The sequence below is a fragment of the Balaenoptera acutorostrata genome, chromosome 3 (assembly GCF_949987535.1).
Source record: "Balaenoptera acutorostrata chromosome 3, mBalAcu1.1, whole genome shotgun sequence".
NCBI classification, from domain to species: Eukaryota; Metazoa; Chordata; class Mammalia; order Artiodactyla; family Balaenopteridae; genus Balaenoptera; species Balaenoptera acutorostrata.
In genome coordinates, this window is record NC_080066.1 from 143565708 (window position 1) to 143592486 (window position 26779).

At 38.7% G+C, this 26779-nt stretch overlaps 1 protein-coding gene across 9 annotated transcripts in view; it reads left to right on the top strand.

The window, feature by feature from the left end:
• Positions 1-26779, top strand: part of SYNE2 (spectrin repeat containing nuclear envelope protein 2) — a 317434-nt gene that overhangs the window by 250368 nt on the left and 40287 nt on the right. For all 9 annotated transcript variants that reach the window (XM_057542105.1, XM_057542104.1, XM_007192976.3 and 6 more), the window contains 13 exons: positions 1152-1307; positions 2783-2935; positions 5439-5609; positions 6087-6217; positions 8976-9180; positions 10384-10563; positions 11236-11364; positions 13866-14020; positions 14133-14277; positions 15214-15308; positions 16555-16789; positions 19726-19920; positions 21900-22025. In XM_057542105.1, the coding sequence (XP_057398088.1) occupies positions 1152-1307; positions 2783-2935; positions 5439-5609; positions 6087-6217; positions 8976-9180; positions 10384-10563; positions 11236-11364; positions 13866-14020; positions 14133-14277; positions 15214-15308; positions 16555-16789; positions 19726-19920; positions 21900-22025 (2076 nt within the window). The remainder of the gene's footprint in view (positions 1-1151; positions 1308-2782; positions 2936-5438; positions 5610-6086; positions 6218-8975; positions 9181-10383; positions 10564-11235; positions 11365-13865; positions 14021-14132; positions 14278-15213; positions 15309-16554; positions 16790-19725; positions 19921-21899; positions 22026-26779) is intronic.

Genomic DNA, 26779 nt, shown 5'->3' on the forward strand with positions numbered 1-26779 from the left:
TTAAGGAAACTTATTCTTAGGAAAATATTTAATATTTATATACAATAATGAAAATTGGTTGATTTCTTTATTGTGTGGAGAATGCATACAAATAGATTCATACAGTTAAGATTTGAGTACATGCATGGGCAAAGAACATGAGCAGATAATTCACAAAAGAGAAAATTATAATTGGCAAATAAATATGGAAATGTTACAACTTTAATTGTCAGACATTTGAAATAAACATTAATAACATTATACACTTACTAAATCAGAAAAACTTAAGACAAAGATAAAAGCCCAAGGCTTTCACATTCATACATTGCAGATAACGGCTTACATACCCTTTTGGAAAGCATTCAGAAAATTTCAAGAACCATAATAATCATCTTATCTCTTAACCCAGCCGTCCACTTCTTTTACATTTATCTTAAGTAGATAGTCCTTCAAAAAGGAAAAGATATGTGCACCAAGTGTTCAATTCAACATTATTTATTCTGGTGAAAAATGTAGACTGCCTGAATTTCCAACACAAGAGAAATAATTAATCAAATGATATGGTGTCCATTTGATGAAATACTGGGCAGCCTTTTAGGTTAATACAAGTCATGACATAGCAAGTGCCTATGGCATATGAAAAGAAGTATAAAACATTATATATACTATGATTGTAACCTAATAAACATTGTAGGCATTAGAAATGAGAAGAATCACAGACATTTAAAAAATATTACTTTATTAAATTGATGCATTATTTGTGATATTCTTTATATTGACAGTTTTTAAGTGAGTCTAATGAAGAGAGTCTGGGGAAAAAAATTTTCTTAAGCTTTACATATATCAATAGACGATGCATTGAAAAAATACTGAGTGTTAGCAACATGATTTTGTTTTGTACAGATATTGTGGAACTCCAGAACAGCCAGCTTTCTTATCAGGTTAGCTTTCATTTCAAATGTTAGATTCTTTTTAAAAAGGAGAAAATAATTCATATTTCCTGACTTACGAATCTTTATTCCAAAAGTTGTTGGGAAATCTTGTGCAAAACGTTAGAAATCATCTGAGAAGAAACAAAATTATCCTATTAAAAATAACATATCACGACATTTACATTTTAAAGCATGTGGTTTAAAATAAGAAAATTTTATTTTCTTATTCATAACTGGTAGATACAACAATTAGAACAACTTTTGGAAAGTATCACTGAGAATGAAAACAAAATACAGATTCTGAACAACTGGATGGAGGCACAAGAGGAGAGACTGAACACTTTACAAAAACCTGAAAGTGTGATCTCGGTGCAGAAGACACTCCTGGATTGTCAGGTGAGAAGACACACGGCACCTGTCCGGCGTGGCTTGGTCAGGCTGTTGGTTACCACGCCTGCCCCAGGGAGTAGGGCAAGCTGCCGTGGTTTCTGAGGGTTCTCCTCAAAGCCCCCAGGTACTTACTTTCTTCTATAAAATAGATACGTCCATGTGTTTTACAGAATTGCAAAATGGTGTTTTTTAATGATAAACAGAAGTGTTTTCATGGTTATTGTAGTTCTTAAGAGATTTGAATGCTACTCCTAAGAAAAAAATGTTGGGAGTTCCCTGGCAGTCCAGTGGTTAGGGTTCGGTGCTTTCACTGCTGTGGCCTGGGTTCAGTCCCTGATTGGGGAACTAAGATCTCACAAGCCGCACGGTGCGGCCAAAAAAAAAAAAAAAAAAATGCTCCACGGGAATTCTGATTTAGATGTTTTCCAGTTTTTGTGTTTTTATTAATTTCTCCAGTATTTACAAAATTACTCAAGTCTCCATGATTTTTAGTATTTCTTTCTGTTTCTTCAGAGGAAAATGGTTTTATTTTACCTACTGTGTAACGTGTTCTCAAAGGACTACTTTTCCCTCAGAACCACTGTCTAAATCCCATTTGGGCTAGAGCATGTTGGCTGTGCCCTTTTCTCGTTCAGTCATCATTTGCCAGGTCACTTGGTCTTTGAGGTGCCCTCACCCAAACGTGGGTTTACTCCTCCCTCCACACCGCCCTGATTGTGTCACTCCTGTTGAGAGCAGGTCCACTGTCCCAGAGCTGTAGATGGCACAGGTTACGTGGGTTCTGCACCGCCTACAGGAAGGCACGGCGCTCCTCACTGTTGGGGCTGGAAAGTCGGCTCACACCCCCATTCTACAGGTTACAGAATGATACTGGATATAATATGTGGGCAGCAACACCTCCATAAGAGATCTTTTCGGATGGTCGTATCCTGTTTCTAACTACCCACCAGCCATTTCCATGTTAGAGTGTTTACAGCCGCCTCCTGACTGGAAGTGCAGTGCTATAGCACCCCCAGCCGGCCACCCTGCTTTCACCTGAGTGCTAAGTTACTCAGGCCTGGGATGTCATCACTATTTTCCAGATGGGAAAAACGCAGACTTGGCAGTTTGATGACTTAACACTTGGTCCAACAGCCAGTACAGGGCAGACGTGGAATGGAGACTATATCTCCTAGACTCTTTCTACTATACCATGATGATAAGGACTTGCTACCTAGACTCTTCTAAAATCTAGGGCCATGTAATAATGGAAAGTATTGTAAAACCTCATATTGTAATATTGTAAATTCATATTACAAAATTTCACTGTAAAAATTGAATTGAGAGTGTGTGATATGATTAAAATGTCTTTTGTGTAATGTTATTAAATTATATACTCTATTGACATTATTACTTGAAAAATGCAGACTCCTACCTCTTACCCGTTATTAATTGTTTTGTAATATTGTACATATGAAAACCTTTTCCTCTTGCCCTTCCAGGATATAGAAAATCAACTTGCAATTAAATCCAAAGCATTGGATGAATTGAGACAAAGTTACCTGACTTCAGAGAGTGGGACAATGCCATTGCTGGAAGATACAGCATCCAAAATTGAAGAGTTATTTCAAAAGAAAAACAGTGTTATCAACCAGGTACTAGAATTCATTTACAGTGTACTATTTCTCTCCACGTATCCTTCTTTTATCTTATTTCTTGTTTAGTAATGGACACTCGCTCAATACCAAAAACTGAAAAGTTGCTGTGAAAGCTACTGAAGTGAAGTAGAGAAAAACATTTCAGATCTCTCTTATTTTTTTCCTTCACTGGATAATCAGAGTCAAAGCCACCAAATTCCCACATCCTTGGCAAGCTAGAAATCCACCTGGTTATCTTTGTTTTGTCTAATGTACTCACACACACAAAAAAGTCTCCAACCCCAACCCCAAACCCAACAGAGCATCTGGCATTGTTTCTTGGCCAGATATACAGGAGCAGTTATGAAGAAGCAGCTCAGATTCCCCACACCCAGGGAGATGCCTCAGGGAGGGCATGATCCTATCGCATGTAGCCTCTATTAAGCTAGAAGCATGGTCAGCATAGGGAAAACTCCAGAGGTGGGGAGAAACAGCATGTGGTGAGGAGAAAGCATAGAAGACTGTGGAAGACGTCTGGTAATTGTATGAAAGGCGTGTCATAGTCTGCATTTACCCCTTCTGGGAGGAAGAACACCAAAAGACAAAGGACAGGCATCCTCAGACACTGCAACTTTGACATTTCCCCACAAATGGAGGGAGAAATTGTAAATACTAACGTATTACAGGTGTGTCCATGTTTCCCAGAGAGTCTTTATTGTGGATTATTTGTCATCTACTAAAATCTACTTTCAACCATTTGTTCCAAGAGAGAATTGGGAATAACCCATGTAAATGAAATCCATAGGTGACCCTCAGCCTCATTCTTTCCCCAGGACTCAGGCAGAAAAGTAGGGGTGAGCTTAACATATCTGTGTGAGTCATTTGTTAACATATATTTTGTGAGGCACTGTGCTCACTGCCAAGGGTGCAATGATAAGAAAATAAATGGTTCTTACCCTCAAGATGCCCACAGGCTGCAGGGGGATAGCTGCAATAAAAAGACAGACAGTAACAAGTGTTGACAAGGATATGGAGACATTAAAGCCCTCCTACACTGCTGAGAATGTTTGTGTATAGGTTTTTTTGTAAACATATGCTTTCAGTTCTCTTGGGCATATACCTAAGAGTAGAATTAGTCGATCATATGGTAATTCTATACAGTATTTAACTTCTTGAGAGACTGCCAAACTTTTCTACAGAAGCTGCACCACTTTACGTTTCCATCAGCAGTGTATGAGCGTTCCAATTTTTCCATAGTCTCGCCAGTACTAGCTATTATCCAACTTTGATTATAGCCATCCTAGTGGATGTGAAGTGGTATCTCATGGTTTTGATTTCTATATCTCTAATGACTGTGGATGTTGAGTGTCTTTTCATATGCTTATTGGCCATTTGTATATGTTCTTTAGAGAGATGGTTATTCAATCCTTTGTCCATTTTTGAGTTTGGTTGTCTTTTTATTGTTGAGATATAAGTGTTCTTTACATAATATATAAAGATTTATATACTTGCATATTCTTTTTTTTTCCTTTTTTTTTTAAGATTTATTTATTGATTGATTGATTGATTGTTATGTTGGGTCTTCGTTTCTGTGCTAGGGCTTTCTCTAGTTGCGGCAAGTGGGGGCCACTCTTCATCGCGGTGCGCGGGCCTCTCACTATCGTGGCCTCTCTCATTGCGGAGCACAGGCTCCAGACGCGCAGGCTCAGTAGTTGTGGCTCACGGGCCTAGTTGCTCCGCGGCATGTGGGATCTTCCCAGACCAGGGCTCGAACCCGTGTCCCCTGCATTGGCAGGCAGATTCTCAACCACTGCGCCACCAGGGAAGCCCAATATACTTGCATGTTCTTGATTGTGTCAGAGATCATTTAAATGCTTCAATTTTCAACCTTTCATAATTATCAAAACACATTAAAGAATAAAATATGGCCACCATTGCATTTCCTCCTACTTTGCACTTGCCCATCATTTTGGCCAAGCATGATGCTCTCCAAGTTTTGCTTGCTCTCCAGTAGTAACCAGACTTAAGTGCCAGGTAACACAGGTTAACACTTTACATTTATAATGCTTTACAGTTTTCAGAGCATTTTCACAGACACGATTTTCTTTATGTTTTCATTTATTATATCTGTTTTGTGGATGAAGAAATAGACTCAAGGATTAAATAGCTTGCCCAAGGTCAGAAAGCTAATAGGGTGTCACTGAAATGTATACTCTGAGATTCTGATTCCTCACTCAGTGTTTTTTTCCCTGGGCTGTCCCTCTGTAGGCTGAACTCTCTCTGGGCTGATCCTTCTGGTCTCAGGGCTCTTTTCCATTCAGTTACTCTAAAACTTAGCCTTCTTTGATATTTCTTGTTCATTGACCCACCCTTCTCACCTTCAGTGAATCACTGAAGCTCCACTCTCAAATTAAAATGCCTAAATTGGATACAGTGGTAGAGTCCTTAGGAGGGGGAAACAAAAAAGATGAGAGAGCGTCTTGTCGATGATTTCCTGAATATGTTTCTACTTTTTGTATAGGTCAATGAGCTCAAGACCTCCATGCAGTCTGTTTTACAGGAGTGGAAGATTTATGATAAACTCTATGATGAAGTGAATATGATGACGATCCGATTCTGGTACTGCATGGAACACAGCAAACCTGTGGTTTTATCATTAGAGGCCTTAAGATGCCAGGTGCAGAACCTTCAGGTATATTAACCAGATCTTGGCACAATGCATTATTGGCAGAAAATCTCCAATGGAAGAAAGCACAGAAATGAACACAATTACTGTTATGTTCTCCACAGAGAAACACGAAACAGTATTTTAAACAGCAGCATCAAAAGTATAACTTGAAATTTCAAAATGAATGACATGAACCAAATAAGTGAAACTTGGTACAAGTATACTATGAATTTTTCTTCATCTTTCATGTCCATATTATTTCACAATTTAAAGGTTTGGGTTCGGGGTGTTTTTTTTTTTAAGTATGCTATTTCAAGTGCTAGCCCCATGAAAGAATGCCTTCTCAGTTTTCTTCTTCACATTTCTGATAATTTATCCCTGTCCTATTAAAGTTTGAGTGTTAACATTATTGTGGTACAGCGGCAAGTGTTGACCAGCTGCTGCCTTCTCTGGACGAGGCCAGGCTGTTCTGCAACTGACATTCCTGCTCTGTCCTCCTAGACTCTTCAAGACGAAGCTGAGAGCAGTGAAGGGAGTTGGAAGAAACTCCAGGAAGTTATTGGAAAACTCAAAGATTACTGCCCCTCAGTTGCTGAAATAATTCAAGAGAAATGCCAAAATACTCACACAAGGTACACTTTAAGATGCAATTTGAATGGTAGAGCAGATATTTATATCTTAATGACGTGTGACAAATGAAGGGACGTAGGCTGGGTAAAGCCTTCTTAATCATCTGAGATAACTGGTTTCATACTATTTTGGTCTCTCCTGCTTTGAAGGATCTCGTTCACGTAAGATTTGACGTTGTGAAGGCTATTACTTGCCTTGTACAAGTGTTTGGTATAATCAATCTAGAAATGTCCTAAGTACAGCCCCAGTGTAGCCACGTTCAGTGGGCATAGGCTAAATGCCCAATGCGATCCTCAAGGGCACCAAAATCAACAGGCAAAAACAGGCTAAGGGGTGGCCAGATGGGCAGTCTGTCTCACTGGAAACATTATAGGTGGAAGTAAGGGGACGTTAGAATACCTCTCAGTAGATATTTGTGAGGTTGGGAGGAATTCTTTGATGAACTACTTATGATAGAAAACTCCTTCTAAGGAGTGTGGCCCTGGTTGATTGTGAGGCTTTTATATAGCTGGATGGGATATGAAAGTTGGCCCAAAGCTGATTTGTTCCAGACAGTGGTGAAAAGATTAAGCTACCCTCAGTGGCCTTCTCCACCCTTCCTTCATGCAGATTCAGCCTCTCCTATAAACCAACTTTGAATATGTGTTGAACGAGAGACACCACATTTATGTACCCTGCAGTGGTGTCCTCAGCGCTTGATCCAGTCCTTAGTGGAAGAGGGGGAGGAGGGAGGGTAAAGAGAAACACAGACACGTATCTAATTTCACATACAGTAATGGGGGCCTCCTTCAAAACATATGGTGGTTCAGGTTGCTATTAAAGGGATTCAGTTGTCACCACTGCACATACACATTCAGTTGTTGGCACAAGAATATATTGGAAGGCATATTGAAAAAGACTGAAGAAAATAGCACCAAAATGCCAACAGTAGTTATCTCTAGATTAATGAGATGTCGGGTGTTTTTTTTACTTTCTCTTTATAGACAGGTAGGTAGGTAGGTAGATGGGTAGACAATCTCAATATAGGTATGGGTAGATTTAAATACACATGTTTTGTGGGGGGTTGTGAGCATATGTTGTATTTATAATTGGGGAAAATCTTGTTTAAAAACAGGTGGTTCTGAGAAAATTTGTGAAATACAAAGAAGTAAAGCAATTATGCCATTTGTCACCTTTTTCGCCCACTTAGTGGGGTTGAGGATATTGTGAAACAAGCATTCTCATGTGCTTTGGGTGAGAATGTAAACATTATAATGCTTTCAGAAAGCAGTTTGAACATATACCCATAACCTTAAAAATATTTATATATTTATATTCTTTGACCCAATAATTCTCTAAGAAGTCTAATTTAATACCAATATCTTGAAATACAGAAAAAAACCTTTGAACAGAGTTGTATCTGAGAATTATTTTTGGAAGCAAAAATTAAAAATTACTCCAATATCCATACTAAGCTGGAATTTGGTAATTAAACAAGAAAAGACCATTTATAGACCATTATGTACAGCCATTTAAACTTAGGCTTACTTATTTTTTATTAATAACATGGGAAAATTTTTTTAAGTTAAATGGGAAAGAAAGGCAAGATATTATAGTCCATAGTATGGAATAAAAACAAAATTTTTAAATTTCTACATTTTTTTACTTTTCAATTTTAATAGAATGAAAAATGTATTACAGAAAATAACTTCTTATTTTTCTTATTATTACGATTTTTAGTTTTTGTAGCAGTTTAGCAGTGCATATAAATGAGAATCCAAAAAAAAATCATACAACCAATGAATGCGCCAGCACCACAAAATTAGCTAATTTTCATGGATGCAAAAATACTTTTAATATTTGCAATTGTTCATAACTTGGTGGTATCCACTCTAAAAGCGAGGTCTCTAACTAGGTTTCATCAACAGCTCTAGTTAAGTTCGCCTGGACTCCAGAGTTGATTTTTAGCCTGGCCCCCCCATGGAGACCAGCTATGTAAATCTGGGGCCTGGGTACTCTGCTGCTGCCTTCCCTCATATATTGTGTGCTAGCATCCTTTGAGGGGTACACAATTTTCTCTTCTCATGTGACTAAGATCAGTTTTACCAAGTGAGTAACTTTCTGATGCAAATTGGCCTAAGTAGAAAGAGAATACGCAGGAATTAACTTTTCTCTAAAGAACAAATAAAATATTATCAAGTACCAGGTAATATCTGCCATTTTTTTCTCTCAATCCACAAAGAAATTAGTCCTACAACATACCGTATTTCTACAAAACATTAAAACATTAGCAAATTTAGAACATAATAGAAAATAAATACCCTTCACTGAGAAGTAGGAAAATATATTGTTTTTTATTTCTACTTTTATATAAGGAACATGTTGCTTTTGTAATTAGAAAATAAATTTGACATAAACACAATTTAAATAAGACCTACTTAAAGACCCTCTCTATAAAATAGGAGGCCCTCCCATGTGGAGAAAGTTTCATCAGGCAAACAGTTCAGTACTTTCTTCACTTTTGCCTAAGAGACATTCATCATGCAATAGATATTTCCTGCCAGTCACAAAGTTTGCGGGTTTTGTGGAGAATTATAAAGTCAATGAAGTATCCTAATTTGGAATTCTATTTATATATTAATGATGGCATTAATTTTGAAAAGACATTAACGCGTCTTCTTAATCTATCTGCTCTTAACTTATGGGTAGAGTGTGGGCACTGTGCTTTTGCTGCAAAGGAAAGGATGGATGGGGTTCCTGTTGTTCATGTTGCCCTGACAGGTGGACGCAGGTAAACCAAGACATTGCAGACCAGTTGCAGAGGGCCCAGAGCCCGCTACAGCTCTGGAAGGCATATAACAGTGCTCACGCTGAAGCTGCAGCAAGACTGGAGCAGCAGGAAGCGAAGTACCAACAGCTCGCAAACATCAACACATCTGGAAACAACCTGGCAGAGATCCTGCCCCCAGCCCTGCGGGACGTAAAGGTAGGCGTTAAGCCCATTGGGAAAAACAAGGCCAAGACAGCCTGACAGACAGGGCCATGACCCAGAGACTAGACAGACCACAGGGAGGGAGGAGTGGGTCAGGACAGGTGTGTGAGCAGACCATGTAGGACACAGGCAAGACAGGGACGTGTGGGGTTGGGAGAGCCAGGTGGTGGCTCCGAGGTGAGGGCCAGGCAGCAGGTAGCTGGGTCAGGGGCACCTGACACCACCTCCTTCCAAATCTCCCCTTTCACTCTAGCAGGTAAATCTCTAAAGCCGAAGCTTCATACAAAGTCTCCAATAAAAGCAGAAATATATCAGCTGCATGTGGTCATGTAAGAATAGTAGATGTTGAATCTCTTGATTTAGAAATAATCATGAATAATTATCTAAATAATCTAAATAATTATCTAATCTAAATGAATAATCGTTTAGATTCACCACCATGTTAATAAGGCTTTTCTGTGGATATAATGATTTTTAGACTATTATTTAAGAGTTGTATACTTTCCTCTGTGGTTTTATTCTATTATGTTAATGAATGCCTGGAAAGCAAATACTTTCTAGTTTTAAACTAGGTGACCAGATACATTTTGTATCTTTTAATACTGTAGGTCAAATAAAGAAGTATTAACCAATTAAATTAGAGACAAGAATCCAACAGATATGAACCATATTTCTGATCAACTTCTGTCTAATCTGTTGGCATTTAAAAAACAACAAAAACAGAAATTTCACACAGTTGCAATATTTCTGGAGTAGCCCTAAAATCGTCCTGGTCAATGAAATTCTACGCTCTCTGCAAATGAATCCATTTATGTCACAACGTGTCAGGCAGAGGATGGGGTTGGATTGATTCTTAAAATGCATTAAAGCAGATCCTTAAAGTGTTCACTGATTAGAAATATAAAACATAGGGCTGTACCCAAGTCATCTCCAGTTTCTGTAAACTAGAAGCCCCAACTCTATTTATCTATGGTTACTTTTGGCTCTGAACTGACAAATTTCAGAACAGCACCCAGTGATGTGCATCATATAAAGAAGGCTTAGCTCTTTTATCTCTTTAAAATAAACAGTAACAAAAAGCCACACCCACTATTTCAGGGCAGAAATTCTCCTAGATGTTGATGGAGTGGCATGAGTTGGGGATTTTTGTTGGGAAAGGAGGAGGAAATGTTTTGCGATCACTTTTTTCTTCTCCAGGAGCTGCAGCATGATGTGCAGAAGACAAAAGAAGCCTTTCTCCAAGATTCCACTCTCCTGGATCGACTCCCACAGCCTGCAGAGCCCAACACCCACCTGCTCCTCTCTGGTCAAATGCACTCCCTCCAGAGGGCTTCCTACTTGGAAAAGATGCTGCTTATGAAAACAAATGAATTTAAGGTTCATCTTATTTTTCTATTCAAGTTGAAGTCTTGGACATTTGCACACTCCCTTCAATTCCTTATATCTTGCGAAGTGATAGTTATTAGTGCTTTGTGGGCTGCACCTTAGGGAAACCACAAAATAAAGATGCCCTAAACATATCTACCATTTGACATGATTCTTCAGTCATGTGATTCTTCAATCACATGGGCAATGGGCAGATCTTAAGCATACGTTTCTTCTTTATTGAACATGTTAAAGTGAATATTTCATGCACTGTTCAGATCTCATAGTTATTTGAACTTCCAAGTGGGGTAATTGAGTCATAGAGTAGCTGCTTAAAGCACGGCCATTTGTTATGTATTTTATTCACTTTTTGAAAAGCCTTTAGTGCATGAACTATCAAAAAGCTGAATAGAAGGCCATGGGGCTCCAATATCACACAGCGGGGAAAATATATTTAGCTAGCAGGATTCCTCTAGGTGCCCCTGTCAAGCAACTGATCTATTCATCCCTGTGAAGGCTTCATACTTTGCCAAAGGCACAAAGTGAGTATCAGGAGTGTTCTGGATTCAAGATAATGAACTGCTTAGGGCTGAAAACAGCTTGGACTTTTATCACAAGGCTGTGCTTGATTCTGTTATAGATGCACATGAAAATTGTTTCTAATGAAAACTTCTCTTGTTCTAGTTTGTTCTATCACAGTTCAAGGATTTTGGGGACCAGTTGGACTCTTTAAAAGGTCTCATTACGCATGAAGAAGAGAATTTGGATAAACTCTACCAGCAAGAAAAAGAAGGAAATCCTGACTTATTCCTGGTATTGCCAATATTTGTCATTCCTAAGGGCTCAGGTTCACCATAGAATAAAAAGTGAATTACTGTCATCTATGTGCATCTTAACTCTTGAGCACAGTCATTGATATGCCATTCATTCTTGACCTGTTTTCCCTAAGATCTAGAAAAGTATGACAACATAGGGATCTTTTTTTTTTTTGCTTTTTGCTCTTTTATTTTTTTAATATTTATTTATTTATTTATTTATTTTATTCATTTGGCTGTGGCAGGTCTTAGTTGTGGCGCGCAGGATCTTTAGTTGCAGCATGCGGGCTCTTAGTTGTGGCATGCGGGATCTAGTTCCCTGACCAGTGATCGAACCCAGGGCCCCTGCATTGGGAGCACGGAGTCTTAACCACTGGACCACCAGGGAAGTCCCGTACACTTTAAATATATACAATTTATTTGTCGATTATTTCTCTTTTTTAATTTTTTAATTTTTATACCTTTTTAAAGGTTACTTTCCATTTACAGTTATATTACAAAATATTGGCTATATTCCCCATGTTGTACAATACATCCTTGAGCCTATCTTATACCCAATAGTTTGTACCTCCTACTCCCCCACTCCTGTATTGCCCCACCGACTGGTAACAACTAGTTTTTTCTCTTCATCTGTGAGTCTACTTCTTTTTCCTTATATTCACTAGTTTGTTGTATTTTTTAGATTCCACGTATAAGTGATATCATACAGTATTTATCTTTCTCTGTCTGACTTATTTCACTTAGCATGATGCCCTCCAAATCCATCCATATTGCTGCAAATGGCAAAACTTTGTTCTTTTTTATGGCTGAGTTATGGTCCATAGTATATATGTACCACATCTTCTTTATCCATTCATCTGTTGATGGACACTTATGTTGCTTCCGTATCTTGACAATCGTAAATAATGCTGCTACGAACATTGGGTTGCATGTATCTTTTCAAATTAGTGTTTTTGGTTGTTTTTGGGTGTATACCCAGGAGTGGAATTGCTGGGTCATGAGATCTATTTTAGTAATATGCCTCAGTAATTTTAGTAGACTTTTAAATCTTGAAGTCTTTACTAGTTAGCTTCAGTGAACTAAAATAATCTAGCAGTTGGCTATTGAGGTTAATTGAATTTTTCTGGTTAGTTGAAGATCAAAAAGTAAGATGCCCTATTAAATTAATGGTATATTTTTTTCCTTCTTTATTACCTTAGTAAGTTTAGTATAGTTAACATAGATGAATGGAAGAATTAAAGAATTCTGGATCTTGCAAACTCCTAAGGACCAATATTCATAACCTAGATTAAGAGTCAGCAAACTGTGGCACATGGTCTAAATGCAGCCCCTCACCTGGTTTTTTTTTTTTTTGAATGCAAACTAAGACCACTTGACTGTTACTGAAATGAATAGCCCAGTTTGCTTTTTTTTTTTTTAAAGAAATTCACGTTCTTTTCTTTATTTATTTATGACTGTGTTGAGTCTTCGTTTCTGTGCGAGGGCTTTCTCTAGTTGCGGCAAGTGGGGACCACTCTTCATTGTGGTGCGCGGGCCTCTCACCATCGCGGCCTCTCTTGTTGCGGAGCACAGGCTCCAGATGCGCAGGCTCAGTAATTGTGGCTCACAGGCCCAGTTGCTCCGCGGCATGTGGGATCTTCCCAGACCAGGGCTCGAACCCGTGTCCCCTGCATTGGCAGGCAGATTCTCAACCACTGCGCCACCAGGGAAGCCCCTCACCTGGTTTTGTAAATAAAGTGTTACTGGCACAGCCATGCCCTTCCACCATTTACGTACCGTCTGTGGGGGTTTTCATGCTACAAGGGCAGAGTTGAATATTTGCAACAGAGATCATATGGGTCATAAAAGGCTAAAATATTTATGATCTCGCCCTTGACAGTAAATGTTTGTTGACCCTGACCTAGACTATTGTGGCAGAGTTCTGTAGTGAGAACATGGATATGGTGAAGGATGTTTGCTTAATATATTGTTGTCCTAGAGGCTGTCCCTGGAATATTGTCTTAAAGATAAAATTTTGGTGAGTTTGCTTTCCTATGATTTCACCATAATATTGATGTGTAACTACCATGCTTTGCTAGGGTTATTTTAAGGATTGAATTTTCCTTTACTTTGTAAATAAACTGCATGTTCTGTTGAAGGTCAAGTTGTCGGCAGACTAAATGCGACTTGAAGGTCCAGAGTGGGTCCTTTAAAAAAGAAAGCTCATTTCCATCTTCTTCAAAGACAAAAATCTGAGATCACTTTCTATTTCCTGGGCTGTTTCAGTTCTGACCATGTGTGCAGCTTGTTCTAGAAGAGGCACAGGATTGAGAGATCTGAGTTCAGGTCCGATTCTGACACTAACTAGCTATTTGACTGTGGGCAAGTCATTTACCTATTTAGGCCCCAGTTTTCCCTCTTCTTTGAGATAAGGAAGGTCTGTAGGATTTCTGAAGCCTTTTCGTAATCCAGATATCTTATTGGCATCCAAAAATCTGGAATTTAATTTCTTTTTCACAGAATCATGTGCTGGCACTGACAGCCCAGTCACCTGATATTGAGCATTTGAATGGAATAAGCCTCAAGCTCCCACTTAGTGATGTAGCTGTCAAGACATTACAAAATGTGAACCGGCAATGGATTCGGGCCACGGCGACAGCACTGGAACGCTGCAGGTCAGAACAGCCCAGCTCTCCCATTCTGTTTCAATTAAGGCAAAATTAACAGTTGAGCCCAGTAATGTCATTGTTATTTGGCTCTGTTTTGTTTGTTTTTAAACCTTCGTAGTGAACTTCAGGGGATTGGATTGAATCAAAAGTTTCTTTATTGCTGTGAAAAGTGGGTCCAGCTTTTGGAGAAGATAGAAGAGATGCTCAAGGTGAACATTGCTGACAGCCTCCCTGCTCTCCTGGAACAGCAGAAAACGTATGAGGTAAATAAACCTGTGCTCTCTGCCACCTTGGACCCCTCACCCTGGGGCAGGACTCAGGGGAAGAGAGATTAAATAAAGTAAAATACAGAGAGTACCTATCAATCCTCAATCCCTAAACACAGAACGTATGTCTTTGAGCAAATTCAGTTGTTGGTTGATCATTTGTAAAATTCTCACACATTTCATAAATTTCAAAATTTTGTTTTGCTGCTCTATTTTATTAATGACAGAACTCCTAGATTTTCTACAGTAGGTGGAAGCTTCTAGCACAACGTTGCTTTTGCATAATGCGAACACGATACTACTTTACCAAGAGCATGTTAAAATACTTCAAGTCATCTTTGCATTTTCACTGAATAGTTTTGTAAAGTATTGAAGCACTCGGTATAATTATAATTGTAGCATTAATAATTTCACAGAGGCATTTCCCCATGCTTATGCTGATGTATATTTGAGAGTACTACTGGTGGTTATAGGCAGATCCTGCATTTCCAAAATGTGCATGATTAGTTCATTGTAACTTTTTAGTGTAACTGATTTAAGTCTGCATTGTTACATTAAGATCATCCACTGAAAATGAAATCTGTCCAGGCAAAGCTGGGTGACTTTGATAAGTTACCAAACATCTTAGTTTCCTCCTCTTCAAATGAGTCTAATAGTATTTACTTAAGTCGTAAGGTTGAAGAATAAGTGAGACAATGCATGTTTTACTCAGTGCCTAACAAATAGAAAAAGCCCAATAAATGGGCCTTAGATGTAGTTATTATTAAACCTATTTGCTTCTAATTATATTCATAGGTGCTGTTGTGATGGTTAAGCATTTTTTGCAGTTAGCCTCAAATCTTTTGAAAATTAATCACCTCACATATCCTCTGTGAGCTTAGATTTTATAAGGAAATTCACAAAAACAATTCCCATATTTTAATTCATATACAGATGTTAGAAGCTGAAGTTTCTATAAACCAGACAATTGCTGACTCTTATGTCACCCAGTGCTTACAACTTCTGGACACAGCAGAAATAGAGAAGAGGTAAGCTCTTTGGGACTCGCAATGGTTGTGGGCCTGTGGAAGGCAATGCAGCCTGGTGGGCCTTCCACCATGTGAATCTTGACCACATCAGTGCCTGCGGCCATGTCATTGGTAGGCCACCATGGGGCCGGTCTTCTGACTTTATATTAGGATGGAGTCTTGCTTCATGGCTGTAAAAACATCAGGGGCCCTTTTCCCTATGGTAAATGGGTGGGCTTAGCAGACCAGATGCTTTGCAAACACCCATCCACCTAGTACCATTAACTAAGTTTTTACCCCAAAGGATTTTTCTGTAGTGTGTTTTCCTCTCTACCTTCAGCCTCATGATGTTTTGCTATTTAAAAAATAAATTTCAAAGTGCTGCTGTTCCCAGTAGGTAGCTATGTCACAGTTGTGAAAGAAGAGACTTCTTTCTATGCTGTGTACGTGAGGTTGGGGTCTCCAGGGAGTTCCAGTCAGGCAGAGCAGAGCCCCTTAGGCAGCCTGGTGACAGTAACTGTACCTGCTTGCATAGCTGCTGAAATTGCCGACAGAGCCTGGAGGGGGCCTGGCCTTAAATGACCTCTCCAAATGTCTCTATAGGCATTATTTTCCTCCCCATGATCACCCATATACCTCTGAATCTTCTTTCAACATAACTAAGAAATATAAAACCCATTTTTCCTAGCTCTGAAGTAATAAAATCCAAGCCAATTTCAGGATGATTAACTAGTTTTGATCTGATCAGTACGGCAAAGCGTGACTTTTCCCATAATAAATGAAAGGCCTTATTTATCATGTGAAGGACGTTGTTTATCTGGGAAAGAAATAGTTGGGTAGTTGCAGAAAGCATGTTCTTTATTGCTGAAATTATGTAGCATACAACCCTCAAGTAATCGATAACATTACAAGGGACCTACCTGTTCATCTGTTTCCCATTGATCCCATGTTTTCCATAAAGCACATGGCATAATCTGTGTTAAAACAGCTTATGTTTGTTTAAGGCAGTGGTTGTCATGCTTGCCAGCAAAATACTAGGCCATGTGCAATTATCTTGTGATAAACGCCTTTCACCAACCCACACACTGCCCCTGCCCCAGCCCCAAGTTCCCCATCATGTTTACGTTGAATGGTGCTCAGATTTAAAGAAGTTTTTTTCCATGTAAATTGTGCACATAAATAGCAAATCTAAGTTCCTATTACACGTTGATAGTTATTTTTTCTACATGTTGATGTCAGAATTCTCTAACCATCTATTTTTCCCAAGACCGGAATTTGTTTGGAAGTTCACGAGGCTGAAGGAGCGGTGGCAGAGCGCCGCCCAGGGCGTTCGGCAGAGGAAGAGTGACATCGATGAGCTGATGAGCCAGTGGCAGTACTTCAGCACCTCCGAGGGGGACTTGCTCCGCCTCCTCGCCTACACCAGCCACCTGCTGTCTGCAGTGAAGAGCCAGGACTGCTACAGCCTCCACCAAACAAGAAGTCTGATCCATGAGCTGAAGGTAGGACATGCACAGCAGCGGTGTGGGAACTATAGGGTGCTGTTTATTTGGAAGATGTTCGTCCAGCTCAGGTTTTGTGTTTTCCATGACGTTCAAGTGTGCTTTCTGCGATGGGGAGGCCAGCTGGTCATGGGGACCCTACTCAGCCTTATCCTTAGCCTTGTGGGGTCAGAAACCCAATCTTATCCATTCATCCAGAAATAGTGAAGCTGTCTTGGGCTGTGGGAGTAGAGACGGACTGGAGATGGGTAGGTAGAGTGGGGAAGTTTGGGGTGACAGGCTTTTAAAGCACTGACTAATGTATAAATGACTACCACGAAGTAGTAATTTACAGTGGGACTCCTGCTTACTCTTGAAGGGTGAATTCATTTAGGCAACAACGTTTCCAATCAGAAAGTTGCTTGATGAGCACAGGACTAGAATAATTAGTTGGCAGTTCCCAGGGCATGTTGCATTGAGCTATCAAACCACACTTCACTGTAGAGTGACAGCTAAACAAAACAGCACCCTTCTGAAATCCTTTGCTTGCCTCATTCATTTATCTAGGCTTCAGATATTAACTGAGTGTCTGGTCTTTGCTGGTCACTGTTCTAAGTGCTGGGTATATGGTGTGGACCAAGAGAAGACCTCTGCTCCCGTGGGGGCAATCAGACAAATCAATAAATACTAATTTGTCTGATTGGTGGGGGAAATCAGACAAATCAAAAAATAAAGGAAATATCAGATTGCAACATGGCATATGTAGGTCATTAAAACAGGGCCGGTGATGGAGAGGCTGGGTGACTGCTTTAGATTGAGTCATCTCTGGGGAGGCAACATTTAAACTGGAACCTGAATGACAAGAAGAAGCCAGCTGTGCAAAGATCTGGGGGGAGAACCTTCAGACAGAGGGAAGAGTTTTCCCGAGTCCCCAAGATGGGAACAAGTTTAGCAAAGCAGAGGAAGAAAGAAGGCTCGTGTGACGAGTGTAGCCAGTGAGACAGCAGTGATGGAAAATGGACTCGATAGGCAGTCAGGGAGGAGCATTTTGGAGGGAGGTGAGGTAGCTGGATGACAGTCTGGATAGTAGGAAGCCGTTGAAGTTGGAAGAGGAAGCAACTCGATAACGATTTGTATTTTTTAAATGTCCTCTGGCTGCTCTGAGGAAGGTGGTTTGGGGGTTGGTGGGGGTCAGAGAAGAAGCAGGAATGCCAGTGTACTACTTCTTTATTGCCGCATCACAACAAACATTTCTTATTCTCTCTCACAGTTCTGGAGGTTGTCAGGGCTGTTAGGTGGCTCTTGCAGGGGGCTCTCAGGCAGTTCCGGTCAGATGACGGCTGAGGCTGGACTCATGTGAAGGCTCCCTCACTTTCATGTCTAGTACTAGAGCTGGAAAGGCTCAGACAGCCAGGAACTGGAGCAGCTGGGGCTCCTTGGGCTTTGTTCCCTGTGGGTTCTCCACTTGGAGACTTTCGGTAGCCAGACTCCTTACATGGCAGCTCATGGCTTCAAAGGTGCATGTCCCAAAAAAGATAGATCCAGAGAGAAGCTGTATTGCCTTTTTAGACCTAGCCTCAGACGTCAGCCACTTCCACCATCCTCTATTAATCAAGGCCATCACACATGCCTACACGGGTTCAAGAGGAGGGGGGAATGTGAAGGTTCTAGAAGAACATGTGGGGCTGGTAATATTGTGGCCATTTTGTGAAAAATACAGTCTGCCATAACTCGTTAGGCTATTTCAATGGTCTTGGGTAGTTTTTAGGATGGATAAGACAAGGGTGATCACAGTGATGATAAAAAGACTATGTTTGTAGGTAGGGTTTACAAGACTTGCTTATGGTTTTGATGTGGCAGGTAAATAAAAATCTAAATCCAGATGACTGTAGGTTTGGGGTTGAGCATCTTGGTGAATAGTGTGCTGTTGACCAAGTCAGGGGAGACTGGACAAGAACCAGGTCTATTGATGAGTTCAGTTTGAAGCGGCTAACAGACACGTATCACAGTGGCTGTGTTGAGCAGTACTGCATATTAGAAGGACAAGTGTGGAGGGGCGGTGTGTTCCTTGAATTGCAGTTTTTCTTGTGTGTGTTTCTCCTTTGCATTTGGGTTATCCTGAGTATTCTCAGAAATATCTTTATAAATCAATGCTCTGTTGATTTTTTTTTAATATCAGCTTCCATTTTGGAAAATGCCCATATTATGTCTCCCTTGAGAAATTTGAAAATAAAGGAAATCATATATGCAACAGAAATAAAAGCTATTTAATTTTTTCTCCTGAAACCAAATGCTTTTGGAAATATAAAGTTTTTACTTCATTTTTGTATTATAAATACCTAATTTCAGTCCCTTTTAAAGAAAAGCCTATGTGATATCCAAATGGAATTTTTTAAAGCTATTGCTTTAGTATAAACACTGATGTGTACATTTATGTGCTTAAGTGTCTATTTTTGTATTTTTACCTTTTTTATTCTCTCCTTTTAAATTTGTTTAGCATAATGTGCACATTCTTACCTTGTGGGTTAGGAGCAGGCTGACTCTTTATACCATAATGGTAATGGGTATTTGCTCTTAATATCGGATCTAATACTCCAGTCATTTTCTTAATACTCTTGGATTCATTTATCTTGTAGGCTTTTATTCTGTGAAGTGTATTTTTAATTTCTCTTTACTTCTAATCATTATACTAAAATCTTATCTCTTACCAACCCTTGGAAATTATTTTAAGAACACATCATTTGGTAGTATGCTGTCTACTCAATAAAAATATTAGCCTTTGATGTGAATGAGTGTGTATGTGTGTGTGTGTGTGTGTTCTAACCAGATTTGTCTAATTTATACCTAGTTTAACATTTAAGAGAAGCTCTGAAGGAAATACACACAAATGCATGCAGAGAGTCACATTTTGATCACATCAGAGGTTTAAGCAAATTACTTTTTTTTTTTTTTTTAAGAATAAAGAAATCCATTTCCAGAGGTGGCAGACAACCTATGCACTAACCTTGGAAGCTGGGGGAAAGTTACTGAACACAACTCACCTGGAAACTAAAGAGTCAATTGACAAGAGAATCAGTCAACTTCAAGACAACTGGAAGGACACAAAACTCCAACTAGGAGAGATGATTAAACAGTTCCAGAGCATTGCAGAGGTAAACTCACCATTTACTTTTCTGTTCATGATATTCAAATACAGTACATAGAATTTTTGTTTGCTGTATGAAGATGGGAATGATTTTAGGAAATCACAATATTATGGGTTTTCCAAGGGACGTTGAGTCCTACTAATCCACAAATCATGGTAGTTACTTGATGTAAAATAATAATACAACATTGGAAAAGCTCAATGGTAATATCTAAATACTTGAGGTACTATTTTATATTTACCTTTATGAAACAGGAAACTAATTCATGTTCAATGGACGTTCAATACCCAAAGCTAACATTCCACATATGGTCTGTCTTTGGGTATGGTATATGAAAATAAACACAGTGATACTTCATCTTTCTGCTGCCTTCAAAGAATACACTTTTCCATATAACTGAATTTCCCAAATAATTTATGATTATACCTTTAAGAACCAAAATGCTTTCTGTTGAGTGATTATTAGGAAAATCATTAATATTTTATTATGCTAAAATATCCCAAGTTGTTCTCAAGGACTCTGAGCTGCTTTGAACCTGCCCCTGCACTGCTATGCTTTTTGAGTTCTTATGTGGTTTTTATTGTTTGTCTTTCTTTCTATTTAATTTTAAGTTGTCTATTTTTACTTTTTATTTCCCTGAGTATACTTACTCCTTATAGCCCACTCTTTAATCTGTTGTGTGGGTACCAAAACCAGATAACCAAGCTTGTCAGAGATGTTTTTCTGAATACAGAATAAATATATGCTGAGTTAGGGCCTGAACATCTCTCCTGTGAATAAAGTATCTGAATTTTATTTGGCCTGTACACTGTGAAATTCATTAACTTGCAAACATTTGTTGAGCACCTGCCGTGTTTGCAAAGCAAGGTGGTAAATGCAAGTAAAGGTTTGGTGGAAGAGATAAGGACTCATAGTTTTGTTTTGTTTCTCCCTTCACTTTCTCCTTGGTTATGTTCCAGAGAGTTTATGTTGTGAGATAAGTGGCCTCTCCTTAAGTGAGGTATTAGCGTACAATTGGACCAACCCAAGAATATTTGTGTCAGTAGTACTGAGGAATAGAGTAGTGTTTGAGTCTGTGTTTGTCTATTTTTAGTAACTTCAGGAGGAGGAATTTTAGTAATATCAGGAATAGAAATTTATCTTAATGGATTAAACCCTCTGTACTTGAAAATACAGGCAACTATTTGCTCAGTAACATAAGGTTTAAGGAAAAGAGCTGATATCAAAGAAAGGCATCCACAGGGAAACTGTAGCCTTAGGTTGACTCTTGATTAAGCTACTTCTAACTGCATGTCCTTGGACCAGTCGATTTTCTCTGAGCCTCAGTTTTCCTATTTTAAATGTGATAGTAACACTTGCGGCTGTCTGCTAAGCTTATTATAATTACAGTGAGATAATGAAGTTGATAAGCTTTGTAAACTATAAACTGCTTCAAGCAGGAGGCGGCAATCAGAGCAGTGGTAAGAAATGGAGAGTGAAACTTGGCTGTGAAAGGGTCGCTAAAGCCAAGCTATTTCTAGAAGGGGGAAGGGAGAGGGCAGAGGGATGACAGAAAAGAAGACAAGAAAAGTGGTTGAGTGCTTTTGCTTTTCAGTGCTATTAGAGCATATACCCAAGACTGGAAATGCTAAAAATTAATCCTTCTAGTAGCCTTTTAAATGTGAACTTTTCCAAAACGAAAATAGAAATAAGTTAGCTAGGTCAGAGATGTGGGGAGGGAGGAAGAAATATTTCGAAGCCAAAAGCAACCCAGTGGTTGAGATGAGTGAGCCGCACGTAAAGCTGCAGAGAGGCGTAAAACCATCCTGCTGTCCCATATGCTCTTTTAGACCACAGTCTGCTCAAGACAAGGAGCTGGGTTTCTGCGTGATTTACAAAAAACACATTTAATAGAACAATTACATGGATTAAATTAATTATCCTATTCCTGCAATTCATTCTTAAACAACAAAGTACTTATCAATTTTAATACTGTTTTCAAACAGACCTGGGACCAGTGTGAAAAGAAAATCAAGGAGTTGAGAAACAGGTTGCAAGTTTTAAAGGCACAAAGTAAAGACCCTCTTCCAGAACTTCATGAGGAGCTCCATCGAGAAAAAGAGCTGATTAAGGTATTGAAATCTGAAGTAGTGTTCAAGATAATCACTCAGCTGTTTTCTGAGACATTGAAGTGTTTGTTTGCCTTTCGATGTCTGTGTGAAACTAAGTCTTCGTTGTCCAGTTGGAAAATATTTTGCCTATCTTCTCTCTAATACACCTTCCTGGTCACTAAAGCAATTAGAATCAATGCTTTTTGAGATCCATGTGTGAAGATGAGGAAGATTTTGCAGATCTTCTTCTTAGGATTTTGGGGGTTTTCTCCTTCAGGTCCTCTTTCTGTTTCTCCTCTGTAATTTAAGATGTGGCCTCTGAGATTACATTGAAAGTTGTTCCCTTATCAAATGGCCTTGTCTTTGAAATGAGAGTAAAGTATGACTGAAGAATTCATTTTTTAAAAGACAATAGGTTGGGGGTTTTGCTCACATATAACAGTTTTTGTAATACCTTCCAAACTATATTCTGCCTAATGGATACCACACTAGCAAAAATTCCTGGGTATGTTAGGACTTTGCAGAAGACAAGGCAAACTTACTGATAGGAATGTGGACCAGTTAAATTCCAAGGTCAGGAACTCCCTACATCTCTTCCCTTTCTGCAGGTTTGATGTTGGAAAGACATCAATAGCCTAATGGAATAAGGTTTAAAAAAAATTTTTTTTCTTCCTTCAGTGACTTCAGGGGTCAAATTGAAAAAAATTAGGAAGAATTGAGTAGTCTCATACTTCAAGCTGTGCTGGAAATTAGTGTCCTCCTTCCTGAACCTTTTTTCTTCATTGTAAAAATTTCTAATGTGCAAAAAAATTCTAACAATAAATAATATGACAATTACCATGAAACCATCAGCCAGTAGAAAAATAAAACATTACAAATACAGTTCAAACGCCCTGTATGATCTCTAATGTACTTCCCCTCCCCAGAGGAATCCACATCCCTGAATTTGGTGTCCTATCATTCTTATGCATTTCTTTGTCATTTTACTACATGTGTATGTAGATCTCAGTGGAATGTAGAAGTACTACTTTTGTTTTTAAACTTTATATAAGCAGCACCATTACTCTATACTTAAGTCATAAAGATATACTCCTACGTTTCCTTCTGAAAATTTTCAAATTTTGCTTTTTACGTTTACACCTTTATTCAGTGAAGAACTGATTTTTGCATATGTTTTGAAGTAAAGAGCCGATTTTTGTTTTATTCATACGGATGACCATTATCCAGGTGCCTGTTTACTGATTAGTCCAGTGCCCAATATCAGGTTTCCGATTATGCATGGTTTGATTCTTGGTTCTCTGCTCTATTCCATTGGTCTGCTTATCTCAGCTTTTAAACCAAATTATCCTGCATACTGTGTTTTATTAGAACAGATCTTCATTTCAGGTGTGAGGTACCCATCCCTCGTTCTCCCACTCGAGTGTGGATATCCTTGGTTCTTTGATCTCCCACAGCTTTAGAAGCAGTTTGTCAAACTATAAGAAATCCTGATAAGAGTTTTAATGGAATTGTGTTGAATTTATAGAATAATTTGGAGGAAATTAACATCTTTTTGACATTGAGTACTCCTGTTTCTGAATATGGCATATTTCTCCTTTTATTCATGTTTAGTGTTTTATAACTTTATGTAGTATTGTACATCTTTTGTTAGATTTATTTCTTGGTGTATTACTTTTAAAGCTATTGAAAATACTGCCTTTTTCTAATTATACTTTGTTTATTACTGATGTCTAGAAATGTAACTAATTTTTGTGCATTGATATTATATTCAACCATCTTGCTAAACTCTTGTTAATTTCGATAAATTGTCTATCTATTCTTTTGGGGGTCTGTGAACACAATCACCATTGATGAATAATGACTTTTTTTGTCTCTTCCTTTTAATTCTTATACTTTTGTTCTGTTCTGTCTACACTGGTCAGTACCTCCAGAGCAGTGTTGTTAAAAGTGCTGATAACTGGCCCCTATGTGTCAGTCCTGATTTTAAAGAGAATGATTCTATCATTTCACCATGAAGTGCGATTTTTGGTGGTGATGTGTTAGTAGATGCCTTTATTAGGTTAAGAAGGTTCCTGTCTGTCCCTGATTTTCAAAGTTTACTAGATCAGTCTACTGATCTAGACTTCAGTAACACATGAGAGGATTTGGAGTCCTTCTCTGAGTTGACACATAGAGTTTCCTTCCATCAAGTCCAGAAACCTGTGCAGAATGTGAACCATAAACCCATGAGGAGGCATAATTTTTCCCAAGTAGGACACATCTCAGTTTCCACTGGGATCTTTTCAACTTCCATAGCCTCGGCATTCTACTTCTCAGTGGAAAGAACTGGGGAGATAGGCCAAGAGCATTGAGTTCATTCAACCTGTGACCATATTCCAAAAAGATCCCAAGTAACCTGAAGCCTGTCTAGAACAGTGTTTATCATCCCTGAGTCACTTGGGGAGATACCTAACCATTTGACCAGTCTGACCTTTACTTTCCTCCTTAGGAAATTACATTCCCATCACAGCCAAGTTGATGTATGGAAAAATTGCTTACATGTTTATATGTGTCTGCACATATATGATTTCTTTATATGTTTATAAAGAAATGCGTGTGTGATTCCTTTATATGTTTTATATACTAACTTTCAGTATTATGAAAACTGCTATCGCTATAGTGGGCATCTATGTTCATAAAACTTGTCAAATGATTGGGCCCTTAGAACAGTTTTATTTTCTTAAATAATTGTTTACTGAAATATAGTTGATATACACTATTATGCTAGTTTCAGGTGTACTACATAGTGATTTGACATTTGCATACATTATGAAATGATCACCACGATAAGTCTAGTAACCATCTGTCCCCATAGAAAGTTATTACAATATTACTGACCATAGAAAGTTATTACAGTATTACTGACCATATTCCTTATGCTGTATGTTACACCCCTATGGCTTATCTATTTTATAACAGGAGGTTTATACCTCTTCATAAAATAATTTTTGAATAAGTAATATGGTCACATGGTTCAAAATTCAAAAGGTACACATGAAAAATTTTTCTCCCATCAGTTTCTCTCCACGGAAGCCGTGTTATCAATTTGTTGTGTATTCTTCCAAAGATATTCTATGCATATGCAGACCAATATTTATATATATACACATTCATTTTTTGATCCTCTTTTTACCCAAATGGTAGTGTAGAGAAATGAGACTTGACAATCCCAATAGTAACTGAGTCCACAGGCAAAGACTTAAATGCTGTTGTGCTGTGTTAGAGTCCAGTCAAAGCCTGTGCAACACACCACTTTATGTAGTCAAGTTTTAATCACGTGTCATATGGACAATTGGAATTTTACAGGTACTTTTGCAATGTAGAAAATTTATCTAGTTAAATTAAGAAAGGGAAACTTATCTGACTGACATGTTCTCTTTTGCAATTAGTTTGGTAGCAAATCTGGAGTATTTTAATTTAAAAGCAGAAGCACAGTTTTTGAAATGTTTATCGAAATAAGTGAATGTCAGCCTTAATAGACTTCCACAGTAGACCTCACTCTATATATTGTTTCATTCCTCGCTTTTTCACTTAATATTTATGAACATATTAAAGCGCTTGATACATACTGCCAAATTCTTTCCTTTCAATCATACATTTTGATATTTGAGGACTTACTATACACCAGGCCTCTTGGTAAGTGCTTGGTGGGCAATGCATTGGTGGGCGATGCATTGGTGAGCAATGTTGTCATGGTCCCAGCCAGTGGGGAGCCGATAGTCTAGGCTACTGGAGAGAAAGACGTTAACCAGAGTCCCACTGTATGCATGCATATATATATGTGTGAATAACTGTAAGTATGGTGAGTGTTAGAGGGGAAAAGGACAGGGGGCTGTGAGAGCACAAAACAAGAGTCCCAGTCTCATCCGATGACTCAGAGAAGACCCCTCTGAGGCATTACCTGGTCTGAGATCTGAAAGTGTCGGTAGGAATTAACTAAATATATCTGGGGAAGTATCAGGGTGAAGGACTGGGTAGCATTTCAGGCTAGTAACTAAAGAACAACAAATTTAAACAATAACTGGGAGTCATTATACATATTAAACTTGCCCCCCAAATACATAAAATGACACCAAACAGGATGTGGAAAAATATAGTCATTCCTTTGAGGACACAATTTGGCAGTATTTATTAAGAATCATAAAACATCCATATTCGAAAGTTCTACACCTGTTAATTATCCTTTCAATTGTGGGAGGAAACCGAGTATCCAAACCAAAATGGATTTAAACCCAGCGGCGGATAACTTACAGACGCCTCCCTCTGTGCAGGCATCTGAGCCCACACTTCTGAGCAGGAGACGCTGTATGAAGTTCAGCAGCCTTCTGGTCTGTAGAATCAGTGAATGGTCAGCCTCTGCGTGTGACTTGCCCCCTTTATGTTATGAAGCTGGTAAAAGTGTTCCACTGCAGAATCTGCTCTCATCCTCTTTACTAGAATCATGAGGCTAAAAGTAGGAAACAAAAATTTAAACTGATGGTTTCTCCTCTGATAAAGGTGCTATTTCTGAATCTCCATGCAACCTTTAAAAAGAATCCTCCAAACCATCTTATTAAATGTAAATCCTTGTTGGCAAGTTATGAAATCATGCCAGTGTAGCTTTTAGAACTCTGAAAAGCAATCGGAGTTAACTGATTAATCAGAAATCACACTGATTTCTGTTGTAAATGAAATACTCTCTTCTTTCAGATTTCAATAGACAGGTATGAATAGAGATCCTTAAAATGTGCCAAAAT